Below are 15,050 nucleotides of genomic sequence, written 5' to 3'. Positions count from 1 at the left end.
TTTATAAAATATTTTTTCTAAATATTTTTATAAAATATAAAATGAGTTGAGCTCGAGCTAAAGCCTGGTACTATTCGACTCGACTTGGCTCAAATCCACCCTATTTAAAGAATCTCTTTATCTAGACTGACTAGCAAGATGCAAATGAAACAAAAGTGGGAATCATGTCCATTTTAACATTCAGATTACTGCTAATTATACCACACACATTTGGCATGTAAACCTATTCATGGGTCAGGCTCGAGCCGCGCTTTCACTCTGTATTAACAGATTTTTCTAAGGCCCGAGCTCGAGCCCGAGCCCAACCCGACCATCGTCCTACAACTTGGGCCTAAAGCCTGAGCCTGGGCCCAAGCCCGAAATTTAGCCCATACTGTTACTACTACTGAAGCAGCTAAATAGAGAGAGAGAGAGAAAAAAAAATGTATATATTAAATTATAAATAAATATATATTTTTAATAAATACTATATTATTTATATATTTTATATAAAATACAGATTATATATTTTATAAAATATATAATGCTGAGTTGGGCTGGACTTTTTTAACAAATCCCAAACCCGGCCTGAAACACAATCGGACTTACTGTGTTAGGCCCGAGGTCAGGCCCGTGGGCCTAACTACATAACCAAGCCCGATCGGGGTGCGGGCTAGGCCATCGGGCTACCTGGCCCATGAACAGGTCTACTGGCATGCTCACTCAGGCAAAGAGCATGAAGGATTGTTTATGCTTCCTCATATATATTTGACAGATTTGATTTGTACTATGCCCCTTCTATATTAACCAGCTCACACCTACAACACTTCCACATAATATATTGATCTTTGTATCAATGTGAAGTGCCTACGTGTTCACTTTTTCTTAGGAAGTATTGTTGCTTTTCCTTTTGTTGTTAGATTCTTCTGCTCCTTTTGATAAAGTGGCATGATGATTTAGCTGATTTTTTTTCCTTGGGCTATGTTTGGTTTGATGGAAAATAAGATCACAACAGAAAAGGTTAGTGAGGGGAAGTTTATAAGGAATTTTATGAAATTTGTAATTTACCTTGTCTCAATTTTCTGTTTCTTTCTTATTTTCTATCAAACCATATACTGCCTTTGGGGTTCACTGCTCAAACCAGCTTGCCTTCCCACTCAAATGTTAATGCTGATTATTCTTCTAGCAATGTCTTTTTGTGAGAAATATCATCAGTACCATGGACATTCCGAGCGTAGGTTATGGTGAATGATGTATGCTACGTTCAACAGTCATCATCGTTATCACTATTATTATCATCTAAATCTTGTTACAATTATGAGGGTTGGCTATATAAATCCTGTTATCGTTCCTTTTTATTTGCTTTCGTATCCATTTTTGAATTATGAACACTCAAATCATTTTGTAATACTTCCACCCATATCCTTTTTAAGCTGCATTTGACATTTCTTATTTTAAAGACTTATTTTCTTTTTACAGTTAAAAATTCAGTGTAGATAGAAACATTTTAATTGCAAAAAAAGAAACAAGTCCTTAAAATATGGAAGGCCAAATGCAGCATTTCCTAACCCTTCTAGTCATTTCAACTTGTAGCATTTCACTTCTTATTAGTTCTGTTCATGGGCCGCGTAACCTGGCTGGCCAGCCTGATCTAGTCCATTCTAAATCAGGCTTGGACATGAATTTAGGCCTATGGGCTTGGGCTCGGTTCCAAAATATTAACTTAATTTAAAAAGCCCGGCCTGAACCCAAGCCCGACTTGATAATATATTATATAATAAAAATGTATTTTATATAATATGATTTTTTCTTTGTTCATATTCTCGTTTTTCAAGTCATAATGAGATCTTTAATTAGTTTTAGGATTTGAGATCTTTTAATATAAATAAATTAGTTTTTTTATTGAATAAAAAAGAAAAAAATATTTTCTTTTCAATTTTCTGGCTGAGGTTTAGACTTTATATAAGGGTTGAACTCGGGACTCAAGACCTAGGTCAGATGGCCGATGGTTGGGCCGGATTGGGTCTTGGGCCTGATCATATTTTGTAAATATAAAGACAAAACCTCACCCGCACTTAGCCTGACCCGGCCCGTGAGCTATGCAGTCTATGCATGTGATCAAATCCTTTTATGTGGGCAGTGCTAGCCTTTCAAAAGCTGGCAAAAATTTAGTATATTTCAAAAATAGATTTTGAAAAAAAAAAGAGGAAAGGGTTCTCCAATTTGAACACTAGCAATCATGGTTTTAAAAAATGACATAGATACAGAACCATTCTGGCCACCGGTTTCTGGGTTGATGGTTCGATTGTCCAGTTCAAATGGATGATCTGCTCTAACAAAAAATAAAATAAAAAAGGCCAAAAGCCATTGAACGTATCGACGGTTTGACTGCCTAGGTCAGTAGGTCGTTGACTGATTCAACGGTTTTGACTGGGGACCAGGTTTGGAATAAAACGGAACTGATTGCCTAACAGTTCTCGGGCCAAATAGTCCGATCATCTAGTTCAACGACGGTTCGAAAACCATATTAGTAATAACTTAAGCCTAGGCACGGTGCGATCCTGACTCAAGTAAGTTGATGGATTCTGTTGATAACTTGGATTTGTCGTGTAATTTGGACCGGTCCGGTTGGGTTGGAGGTCAACCCCGGTCCGAGTGCCCGACTCCTGGTCCAAGTCTTAGGGTTGGGCATGAGTTTGACCTTCAACCCGACCAAATCCTCCCCAATTAGATAGTTGATCCGATAAGTTATCAACACAACCCGACCATAAATCGGGCTACAAGAACCGGGTAGTGGACTGCCCGCGTCCCCCTCAAACTGCATCCTTATATTGTAATTTTTCCATTGCCGTCTGTCTGATTGTTTTGTGCCAAGCCGCCCCGCCCAAAGTCAAGGGTTCTCGTGTTGGAGCCGTGACGCTGGACGCTACCAGCAAGCAAACTCCAGTAACTCTCTCCCTCTCTCTCTCTCTCTCTCTCTGTATTCATGGCTTTCGTTTCCAGGAAGTATTTTCTGAATTTCTTGATCCAACTTCAATAACTCATGTCTTTGCTTCATCACCTGTGGAGTTTTGATTGGTTGTCGCTTCTTTCAACGTTGATGAGGTCTTATTTTTCTGCCTGTCTGAAGATCAAGTGTTTCTTATTGCTCTGCCCTGTTCTATCAAAATTTTATTGAAATTGAAGGAACCATGAACATTATTTTGAGCCTTTCAGAAAAGCTGGCCCCTTTTTTTGTTTTTCCCTACTTGTATTGTTGTTTTGGGAGTATTCATCTCAATTTTTATTTGTTTTATATATACCCTGTTATTTCATATTCATTTTTCAACTTTGTTATCGGCTAAGAATTAACTGCTAATTTTGGGCTTTATTTTTGTTAATTGGAAACATGAGGTGGAAATCGATGGAAGCTCAGGGCATCCTTGGATAATATGGGAAGAAGGCAGTGATAATTGAAGAAATAATGAAAGAAGCAAAAATAAATAATAATATTGAAAAATATGTCAAAAAAGAAAAAAACAATAATATTGAGTAAGAAAAAACGGGGGCTATTGCTTGGTGCAGTCGTAAAATCTGGAGCTGGAAGAAGGCAGGTTATAGTGGCCACTTCATGCAATAAATTGGCTACCCCCACCCCCCGCGGCGCCCTCTAAGACCCTGAATGGCCGGGTCCAATATTTGGAAATGGCCCTTGATTGAATAAGGAAGGCATACAAGGAAAAAAAAACACTGTGGAAAGATTTAATGGTCCCATCTATTGAAGCAAATAAATACAAAGAGTATTTGCTTTGCATGTTGAAGTTTCTGATTCTGTTAACATCATATACGATAGTACTTGATATAAAAGCTAAATTCTCAACTATGTACAGAAAAAAATAACTAAAATCTAATATGAAGAGGTATATGAATTCTGGAATAGAAAGTACATTTTAACTTTGGGAATGACAAGTAAATTGCATTTCCATTGAATGTGTTTTCCGGTCAACTATTAGTCCTGTAGGTTTTCTTCTCACATGTTAGGAAGCAATCATGTTTTTTTTTCCCTTTTTGTGGATATGTGTATATGTTACTGATCAATTCTTTTTGTTGACTATGTGAAAGGTCGTTAGTTGTCAAATTGACCTTTTGCTTTCTTTATCTAGTTTCTATCTAACGTTATATTCTTTTGCCATTGCAAATTGATTGTTATAGAGTTGTTAAAGAAGCAAAGAAAGAATGGTGGGTGCTAATGCTGAAGCAGGTGATGGGCTTCCTACAAAATTGGAAAAGTTGCAACTTGAGCACCAAGATGGCCCAAATAGTGTTGCAGTAAGTGTTTCATGCCACAAAATTTGTTTTCTATTTACCCCTTAATTTGTTTATAATTGTCAACCATATAGATTGTATTAATCTACAGGGAAGACAAAGGGAAACACAGAGCCCTTAGGCTGTCAAAATAGAAAATTTAGTAGAATGAGAGGTTTAGTTCGGATGCTGAGGATCTCCCTTCTCAAATGGGACTACTAAATTTCCGTGGCCCAATTAAACATCTCTCATCCCACCAATGACTGTGTGAGGATCATAGTTGTCAAAGCATCAGGCAATTCTAGGTTTTAGTGGAGCTCCTTGTTGCAGTTGCCTAGGCAATACTGACTTTATAAAACAAAATGTTACATTATATTGTTGGTTCTGTGGTTTTGTATACCAACCAGCATGCATATTAATTGAAAAAATAGCAAGTGTCTTTATTAAGAACATTCAATTTCCTCTCAAAACATGGAAAATCTCATCTGCAGTATGAGGATGATACTTTGATTTTTTTGGATGCCTCGGTTGACCAGGTGTTAAATTTGAGAGAAGTTTTGGCAAACTTTGAGTTATTAACAGGTTTGAAGGTTAACCTCTCAAAGAGTGTTTTGATTGGAGTTGGAGATATTGAAAGGGAAGTTCTATTGGATTGTGCTGATGCTTTTGAATGCAGAATTGGAGAGCTCCCTTTCACTTATTTAGGAATACTGGTAGGGGGTGCTTCAAACTCAGGTGCATTGTGGAGACCAATTTTAGAAAGGGTTGAAGGCTGGATGGGTGGAAAGCAAAACACCTCTCTTTGGAGGGGGGGGGGATAACTTTAATTAAAAGTTTCCTGTCAAGCTTACAAACCTCATATATGTCTTGGCTGAAGATCCCAACTCAAGTGGCTGAAAAGGTTCAGAGGGGTTTCTTATGGGAGGTTGTGGCCTTGTGGGTGGGGAGGGAGGGGGAAAGAAATTTCATTTGGTGAGCTGGGACAAGGTTTGGGTTGGGGGGAGAGGAAAACTCATTGTGGAGGGTGGTGGTAGGGAAGTATGGGGTGGTAAGGTTTGGTTGGGAACTTAGAGGTGAGATTTTCATATGGTGTGTGTGTGTGGAAAGGGATTATGAGATTTAACAGGGAGTTTAGAAGCCTAACAGTAGGGGATGTTCAAGAGTCAGATTCTGGGAGGATGATTGGTGTGGTATAGGCGAGCTGAATGAAATATGCCCAAGATGTATATGCTAAGCTGAAGTTCCTATTACCTATTGCTATGACAGAAGGGGAGATCAACTGATATGGAGCCCAGAATTCAGGAGGCCTTTGCTGGACTGAGAGGTGGAAGAGCATATTTCTTTGTTGGGGAAGCTGCAGGGTGTGAAAATCTTATCTCATCCGAGGGTTGAACTATGGTGGAAAGAGTGCTCAAATGGAAAATTCTCTGTTAAATCATGTTATCTAGCTCTCAGCAGGAACAGTTCAGATTCAAACCAATTAGAAGGTGTGTGGGGAAATCTGGTGCCCCCAAGGGTTGAAGCTTTTGTGTGGCTTGTGGCATTGGACAGCATCTTGACTGTGGATCACTTGAAATCAAGATGGTTCAGTATGGCTAACAGGTGCTGTTTTTTTGGTTTTTTGATAGGAAGCTAACAGGTGCTGTTTATGCAAAGAGCGGGAGGAGAATCAGTCATTTGTTTTTTTTTTTTTTTTGCAAGATTGCTGCTTTCATGCAGAGAATGTTTACTGCTATGTTTGGTGTCTGATTTTCATCCAAATTCAGCAGTAGAAATTTTCTCTTCATGTCCAAAGTTGAGAGGTAGCAAGACTTTTTTCATGTCTAGCTTGCAAATTAGGCCTCTCTCCCCATGTTTTCTTTTTTCGGCCATACACTCATTTCCACTAGGATTTGGCCTATAATTTGTCTTCCTTCCACAAAAGCTCCTTGAATTTGAGAGATCACTGAGGGCAAAACCATTTTCAACCTTCCTGCCAGGACTTTAGCAATAATCTTGAAAAGGCTTCCTATGAGACTAATGGGTCTGTAGTCTTTTAGAATTTTAACCTCTTTCTTTTTTGGCACTAGGGCCAGGAAGGTAGCATTTCTTCCTGGTGTGATTCTCCCTATCCAGTGAAATTCAAGAAAACACCTTCATCAAATCATCTTGTATTGTTTTGTTGGGATGCCTAATTGGTGAGTTCTGCTCCACTTATTTGGGACTGCTAATTGAAGCAAGGGCAGCAGGAAAAAATCAGGTGAAAAGTACTTCAGTCAAAGGTGTTTGGGAGAATTCTATCTATCACTCAGGATAAGTTGAAGAAAAGAGGTTATCGCATGACAAACAGATATGTCTTCTGTCTTTCAGCAGAAGAAAATATCTTACACTTGTTGGCAAGCTGCAGTTTTTCAAAAAGTATCTGGGGATATTTCTTTAATCTATTCAAGATGGGAGGGTGGTCACCTAGTGTGCCTAAGGAGATTTTTGATCTTTGGCCATTGTTCAATGGCGACATTAAAGCAAGGATCGTATGGAGTTGTATTCCATTTGTAGTATGTTGAAAGTTTGGAAAGGAAGAAATAGAAGAACTTTTGAAGGAAAAATGAAGTGCAAGGAGAAGTTATATGCAATCATTGGGGCAAAGCTTATGGATTGGGTGCTGATTCTTCCTGAATTTGAAGGCTTGAAAAGTTAAAATTTTGGTTTGATTCTTTCTGAGTACTATGAGTTTTACTTGATGTAATATGTTCTAAACCGATTATGTGATGTTTTGTACGTACTTCTTTTTGTATTTTTTTTTGTGATGGTTTGGCGATAACTTGTCACCGTATTTTCCTGTAATCTGTTTCATATTTAATGAATTGTTTCTCTTTATTTCTCTTAAAAAAATCTAATCAGTACATTAGTCTCAACCCCTGCAGCAAAGCTAGAATCTTGTCCTGATAGCAGTTCCAGAGGCTTGCCTTCTGGTGGGAGATCTGAAAATTTCAATCTAGCCCCTCATATTGTCTCAGCTTTAGTTAGTTACATTTCTTTGTAATCTATAACCTGGATATTTTTCACTTATTTATGCTTTATTTTATTTCCCCTATTCTTTTTTTTTTTCCTGAACTTTGCTATGAATCTAGCTTATATTTCTTTGCAATGAACTTAAGGATGCTTTTATAATATTTAATCAATATTTATTCACATCAGTGAATTGAGCTATTGAGATTACATGTGATTCTCCTATGATATATTGTACTACAGGGTTTGGTTGATACAAAGGAAAAATCAAGTATAGTAGTTTCTAATGACGAAACTGGAATTTCAAATTCTGTGGGTGGCAATGGAAATGTTACCTCAGTTTCACCATCAAAGCATAAGGATGAAAATGGCAAAAATGAGGATAGTGCAGCACCAGATGACGTATCAGGTTGCCATTCTGGACTATTATCTAAATTCTGAAAATTGTAATCTTATTGTAAATTGTATAGAAAGTTGAATTGAAGTGAATCATGAATCATATGTTAAATCATAAGATTATATCTGTTTTTTATAACTTGTCCAAAAAATTACATAAATATGGTAAAAATCTGAATATACTTAGAAAAATAATTTTACCCTATTTTTAATCCATATCTACCATACGTGTACCTAAAACTATAGAATTTACCACTTCTGCACTAGTCACAAGCATAAGATGGTATAATCAATTGTATCACCTGTATAGACATTATATCAGATTTGCCACCTTTTCCTATGGCTGACCTCAGTTTCTAAAGATCATTGCAGTTCTTCTTTCCCCATAGCATACGAGGCTTATTTCCACATAATCTTATACTGAAGTACTAAAACTGCAAATGTTCCAACCCTTAAGGAAATCATACATGTCTTCAGGAAAAGCGTAAGTTAATCCAAAAGAGTGTAAAAGAAATCCCCTGAATTGGAATGTAATGCGTTGGCTATTTTTGGTTCATGTGAGCAGAATTGAATTCGAACCATGATCCTGCCTTGATTCTGTGTAATGAAATGACGACAACATCCATGCAATTTTGTTTTGACAACAAAAACTTGGCTATTTGTTAAGATCTGAGATATTGAAAAATTCGACTGAAGTACAAATCATATAATTGGCAGTTTAGGTTTCACTTGCAAGTTCCAAATGCAAAGCCAGCCTAGTTCAATTGCAACCATACATTGGATGGGAAAATTTACGCATATTCCCCACTTTCTAGCAGAGGATGCAAGTGTGAAGGGATATGAACTATTATCTCCATTTCCTATGGATGGCTTTGATCTTAGGAAGCATAGGATCTTCCAAAACTCTTTAATGAAAGCTGGTCATTGAGAAGAAATGCCCTATAAGGAAAAGGATTAAGATAACCACCTCCAATGCAAAGGGTTTCAAAGGAAGAAGCATGAGAGTGTAAAGATACAATAGATCGGTCTTGATCTATTATTTGAGTGTGGCCCCATGTTCTTTTAAGCCCTTTTTTATTGCTATTTTGCTATTTCATTATTTGTTCTCTTCTGTCTTATGGGTTGCAGGGTATAACAGTCATTGTACCTTATTTTTGATCGTTTGTATAAATAGTAATGAGTGGGGCAGCCGAACCATTACAATCTGCTTCAAAAATTTTTCTCTCCCTTCAACTGGGAATCGAATTCCCTATTTAAAAAATCATATTTTCAATGATCATTCTTGAACCATAAACTGAACCAGATCTGAACCAAAAGGAGTAGGGAGAGATAATACCTAATACAGAGAAATAGTATCTACCAATGGAGGTGTTCACGCCCAAGGAAGGATCCAAAATCTGCTCCCACTAAAGATGGCGCAGTGCAGGGTGGAGCAGAATTAGCAGTGTTCTTCCAAAAGAACTTGATCCTTCTCAAGAATCACCTGGACGGCTTGTGAATACAACTCCCACCAATCTTTTCTCCAAAAGATTGGAATCAAGATCCGATCTTGATTTCTCCCAAGAACTGGAGATCGAACTGCTATAAGCGGCAACTGCAAGAAGGAGGCGGCAAGAGAGTATTTGCAAGGTGCAAATTCTCTCTTCTGTGATTTCAGCTCTGAAGACAAGACTATCTATTGCTTGCTTGTGATGTTGATGTCTAAAGGCTGCCACCCTCTTTTCCTTTTATAGACTTAAAGGGACCAGCTCCTAATCTTATCTGCAGATTAGATCAGCCATCTCCTAATCAAATTAGGAAGTTTCCAGATCTAAATCTTGGACTCTCTAAGTGGATAGGGTGTGGGCCCAATCCTATCAGCTGATCTATTTCACAATTCGCCCCTTAAGTGACTAATCAAATTAGCCTAGTTCGAAATGGGCTTAAGGCCCATTTAAGGTTATGTATTCATTTAGCCTTCCAAACTGCTGCCCAGTTGGATTTCCTTGTATGGCATGGGACCCAAACATTGATCTACACATCAGCCACATGGGTTCAGCCCAGCCTTTGTTACAAGGCCTGGCCGAATACACTGTTATGGACAGTGCACCCCCTGAAACCCATCAGATGGGCTCTATGGGCCCAACACTTACCCTAAGTGGTCCTTGGGCCAAGCTACCTTGTAACATCCAGGAACTGTGGGCAGATGCAAGATTAGCCCATCAGGTATTATCCTCAATGGTCTTACACTTAACCTCTCAGCCCATAATGATCATACACTGTCCGACAAGAGAGGACCTCTCCCTCGGCTGTAAGGAACAGTGTTGCACTCTCTCTTATATGAATCCTGAGAATTAAAACCTTTTGCAAATCATTTCCAAGCCATAATGTATATACTTTTATATCTCATATAAAATATATTTTGTAAAACAAATCTCAACGATTGAAATCGACTGCCGGCAGTCTTGGTTTCCATCAGTGAGAGTGCATCTCCGATCATTACCTTTGTCCGACAAAGGGGCCGATCCTGTCACTATGATCACCCACTCAGATAAATTCTCAGACTGTCCCAACATACCTAGGTTTTGACCCTCGTTAAGGATCTCACTGATTGGTACATCAAAGACAACCCAATTCGACACCTAGTGTAGTATCATAATCGAGTCTAGGGGTCGGGTGTAACTTTTCAGTTTTGCCCATCAATCTCCAAGGTCCAGAGCAATACTAGAAATCTGGTCCAGTTCAAAGATTCAATTAATCCTACACTGTATGTGCCTAGGGTCTCACCCCGGTAGCTGAGACAAGTCACCCCAACCGACTTGGTAGCACCACAGTGTCAACCTTGTCAAGATGGGTCTCCCCAGACTGACCCACTGTCTGTGAACATTCTAAACTAACACGAGTCTCATTAAGTGTCCAGTTTAAGGGTATTACACAGAAACATACCAAGGGAACATGAATCAAATATGCACTTTTATTCATTTACAATAAACTCATAAAATACATCATTTTGATTGAAGCTAAGGGCATACAAAACTGTCTAACAAAAGGATTAAGATAACCACCTCCAATGGAAAGGGTTTCAAAGGAAGAAGCAGGAGAGTGTAAAGATACAATAGATCAGTCTTGATCTATTATTTGAGTGTGGCCCCATGTTCTTTTAAGCCCTTTTTTTTTGCTATTTTGCTATTCCATTATTTGTTCTCTTCTGTCTTATAGGCTGCAGGGTATAACAGTCATTGTACCTTATTTTTGATTGTTTGTATAAATAGTAATGAGTGGGGCAGCCGAACCATTACAATCTTCTTCCCTTTTCTCTCATTTCTCTCTGTTTTCTTTCATTCTTCTTCTCCGCCTCCTCTTCTCTTTTCTTTTATTTTTCTTGCTGTTTTCTTGTCTAAACCTGGTTTGCTAGTAACTATTTCAGCAAGTTGGTATCAGAGCAAGGTTTAGGGTTGAGCTGTGTTCTCATGTAGGCTTGATCCAGCTGGCTACATCTACATGAGACATTCTTGGGACTGGAATTTCCAGTTTTTTATGGCATGATTCTTGGATGTTATTGGAGATTGTAACTGCTGCCCAAAGTTCAGCTTTGGAGATTGCTAGTGGCCAGTGTTGAAGGCATTTTTTTTCAATCCAAATAATATTTAAATAAATTAGAACTCAAATAAGTGGTTTGGCTAGTCTGCTAGCCAAAGCATTAAAACTATAAAAAAGTATCTTGTATGGGAGTTCCCTCTTTTTAAGTGGAGAGTTCCCTCTCTTTAAGTGGGAGGGACAGGTATCCTTTGCCTAGGAGGAGGAGGTAGTTACATAACTACCCCACTCCCTATTTAATCTCCTTAAGGGGAAGCTAGAAGCACAGACGGAGAGACTCTTCGAAGAAAATTGTCACAAGAGATTCTTAAGAAAAAGCAAAGATAAGGAGAGTAAAAAAGAGAGGTGCTCAAGGGAAGGTAGGGAAGGAAAAGAAGTCTCACTAATACAGGTAGGAAAAGGAAAGTCCTCTCCGTGAATACTTCCTATATATGTCTTCTGCTATGTATCATTCTTTCTCTCTCTTTTATTTTCAGTTTTGAGAAAGGAAATAGAGGGAAGTAAACCATCTACAACTGGGTGCTTCTACTTGGTTGACTATGGTCCCTCTTCCAAGACAAATTTTGGGATTAAACCATCTACAACCGGGTGCCTCTACTGATTATGGTTTCTTTCAAATGAAAATGAAGAACAGGGGAATAAAATCGTCTATAATCAAATATGCAATTTGATTGACTACGGTTCCTTTCTTGTATGCAAAATCCAAAAGATTAAGGCTGTCTACAATATAAATTTCATTTGATTGATTACAACTTATTGTGAAGGAAGGAGTGATAAGGAAATCTTATTTGTATAAAAAAGAAAAGAGAGATTTATTATTGTAGAGTTTTGTTTTCTTCTCGTTCTTGTACACTTGATGTAAAAGAAATGTAAGTGAAAAGTTCTTTTAAAGTACTTTATTGTTCTTCTCTTTTGTTTTGTGCATTCATTTCTCCAAGTCAGAATCAAAAGGTGTTCTCTAATTTCTTGTGGAGATGTAATTAAGGGGAACAATCTGTATGATTCCCTGAATGGGCCTTACCCAAAATAATAAAAGCTCAATCACTTGATTGAGTGAATTATGTTGCATGAGAATTTATTAAAATTTTCACATCAACAGCCAGGAAGAATCAGAATCATATTAGATTGAAGTTTGGTGATTAAACCTTGGATTTGAGGTGGCACTGAGGGTTGTTTGAGCAGATTTTTTCTTTTCTTAGAGATCAACAACAAGCAGAAATAGTTTGGAAGCCTCTGGAGGAAGCGGTTCACTTTTCTCTGCCTTCTCCAGGGTTGCTCTTAAGGTTTTCTCCTAGAATTGACTAGTACCTGTTAGTCAGCTTAGTTCTTTCTCAGCCAGACCTTTCCTTTGAGTTTCAAAGAGAAAGTTGTGGATTGTTACATCTCTGTTAGTTGGTGTACTGCTCCTGGGAGGATTGTTCCACTGAGGAAGAAGAGAATTGGACCTTTTTTGAGGTTTGGCTGTTGCATACGCATGGAAGCTATTGGGAATGAATCTAAATCTCATGGAAAAGGCCTTATAGGGGGCTCTTGTTGTGGTAGATGGTAACCCTTTTCAGATGGCCATGATAGCCTTGTAGGGGCTGTTGAGTGGGCTGCCAGCCATGATGGCCATTGGAGGAAGTGCAAAATTAGTGTATTTGACTGGTAACACTAAGAAACTGGGCAAAGAAGGTCCCTCTCATGCCAAATGGATTCAAGAAAATTACTTAGTGATGTCTTGGTTGTATAGTTCCATGCAACTCATAATAGCAAGGATTACTTTTGGCTGAAGACAACTAAGGATATTTGGGATAATATGAAAGGAACTTATGCTCAGCCACTTGCTCTTGCTAGGGCCTATGAGTTGAAGAGTGCAACGGACAATTGTAAACATGGGGAGAAATCAGTTTTGATCTATTTATCTACCTTGAAGTCTTTATGATATGAGATTGACCATTTGGAGACAATTGAGTGGGAAAGCCAAAAGGATGCAGCAACTTATAGGATGTTGATAAAAAGAAACAAAATTTTTGAGTTCCTTGCTGGGCTAAACTCTGATTATGACATTGTGGGACAAAAATTCCATACTGATAGACACTGCATATGTTAACACAAGGAACCGATGGGCAGACTTATTTACAAAAGGGTTGAGTTGGGGAATAGTAGACTACATATGTAACAAGCTGGGATTATATGATATATACTCACCAGCTTGAGGGGGAGTGTTAGTGTAGGGGTATTTCTGTCTTTATACTTATGTTGAGGTTGCTGATCTATAATATTATATTAGAACTAGTGTCTCTCACTTAAATAAGGGCACGTGTCTTTTCCATTATATTAGTAATATAAAACATGTCTGGCCGAATGAGAGAAGCCATCTTTCCCAAATTCGAATCTGACTTTTCTTCTCTCCTTTTCTCCTCCTTTCTCTCTTTCTTTCTTTCTTCTTTCTTCTTCTCTCTTCTTGGCTGTTATCAGACTAACAGAACTCAAAGGCAGGACGAATTATAATATGGTATCAGAGCTCAACTAAGCAACTCGGATCTGCCCAGATTTCTGTTTTCTGTGCACTCAATCTAGGGTTTTCTCTTGATTTCTATGCCATCGATTGGAGATAAGGGAAAGGGCTAAAAAGGAGTGGTCGCCCTCTTCCCTTGGAGGTTTCTATGCCTCCAGTTGTACTGTTCATGGTCGGTTGCTGTGGTCTCTAAGAAGCCCTCCCCTAATCGATGAAGAGAAGAGGGCTGATTTGTTTGGTGCAGTGGGTGTCTTGTGTGGACTGATTTTCTTCTTGTGTGGTTTGTTTTTCGGTTGATGAGATAAGAGATTTCTATGCATATTTTTTGTTATAAATCAAATAGGAAGTATGTTTCAGATCGTATGGTGGGATTTCAAACTGTAATGTGCTAGGGTTTATGCGGCTTCTTGTGTAATTCGAAGGGGGAGTGGTTCTCATATAGTGGTGAGATTTTAGGTAGTCGTAGGGTAGGGTTTGTGGTGTAAAGAGTGCAACCTTCAACAATAACAAGCGCTGAAACCAGTGTGATCAAGTAGCGTGCAGTGTGCCGATTTCAATAATAACAGAATTCAACAATGGGAGATAACAGTGATAGAAAATTTAATGTGATGATACCTACTGACTACATGAATGTTCAAATGACCTCCATTAAACTGAATGGAGAGAATTATGTACCTAGGGCTAAATTTGTAGAAGTTTTTCTGAAGGGAAAGAAGAAGGTGAAACACATAAGGGAGGATAAACTCTCCACTGACTCTCATGAGTATGAAGATTGGGAACAAGAGGATGCACTGATTATCACGTGGTTATATAACAGTATGGAACCCAAGATTAGTGTAAATTTCATGTTTCTTGACATTGCCAAAGATGTGTGGGACCATGCTAAGAAGTTGTATTCTGGTCAAGACAATACAACCAGAGTATATCAGCTGTATCAGGAATACTTTAATTTGCAACAGGGCAATCAGAGTCTTGAGGAGTACTATGCTAGTATGAGAAACATTCGTAATGAGTTGAATGTTTATCATCCCCTCACTTCTAATGTCAAAATTCAGCAACAACAAAGAGAACAACTTGATGCGACTTTATTTTTGATGGGGCTGAAATCTGAGTATCAATCAGTGCGGGCTCAGATACTAGGAGGATCAACTCTCCTTTCCTTAGAAGATGTGTTTGCTCAACTTCGGAGGACTTCCATTGGATCTACTAAGAACTCTAATGTCTCAGATAGATCAGCCTTTGTAGTGTAAAGGGGTTGTGGTGTTAGAGGTGGAGCTTGAGGAGCTCAGTCTGGCTATGGTGGTAGCAGTGGCTCGATATATGGCCG

At 38.4% G+C, this 15,050-nt stretch overlaps 1 protein-coding gene across 3 annotated transcripts in view; it reads left to right on the top strand.

Moving 5' to 3' along the window:
- Window positions 1–2,737: 2,737 nt before the first annotated feature.
- MAP2B (methionine aminopeptidase 2B) overlaps window positions 2,738–15,050 on the top strand; it is a 42,111-nt gene continuing 29,798 nt past the window's right edge. The window contains exons 1-3 of one of the 3 annotated variants that reach the window (XM_088963760.1): window positions 2,738–2,925; window positions 4,171–4,287; window positions 7,495–7,660. In XM_088963760.1, coding sequence (XP_088819886.1) covers window positions 4,195–4,287; window positions 7,495–7,660 — 259 coding nt within the window. In that variant the 5' untranslated portion in view covers window positions 2,738–2,925; window positions 4,171–4,194. Of the gene's footprint in view, window positions 3,085–4,156; window positions 4,288–7,494; window positions 7,661–15,050 lie in introns of those variants that run through there. The other 2 variants (XM_088963761.1, XM_088963762.1) reach the window with 2 other exon arrangements.

Source organism: Nelumbo lutea, chromosome 1 (assembly GCF_056320005.1).
Source record: "Nelumbo lutea isolate HS-2025 chromosome 1, American lotus-T2T, whole genome shotgun sequence".
NCBI lineage: Eukaryota > Viridiplantae > Streptophyta > Magnoliopsida > Proteales > Nelumbonaceae > Nelumbo > Nelumbo lutea.
This window is presented reverse-complemented; position numbering and strand designations above follow the sequence as displayed.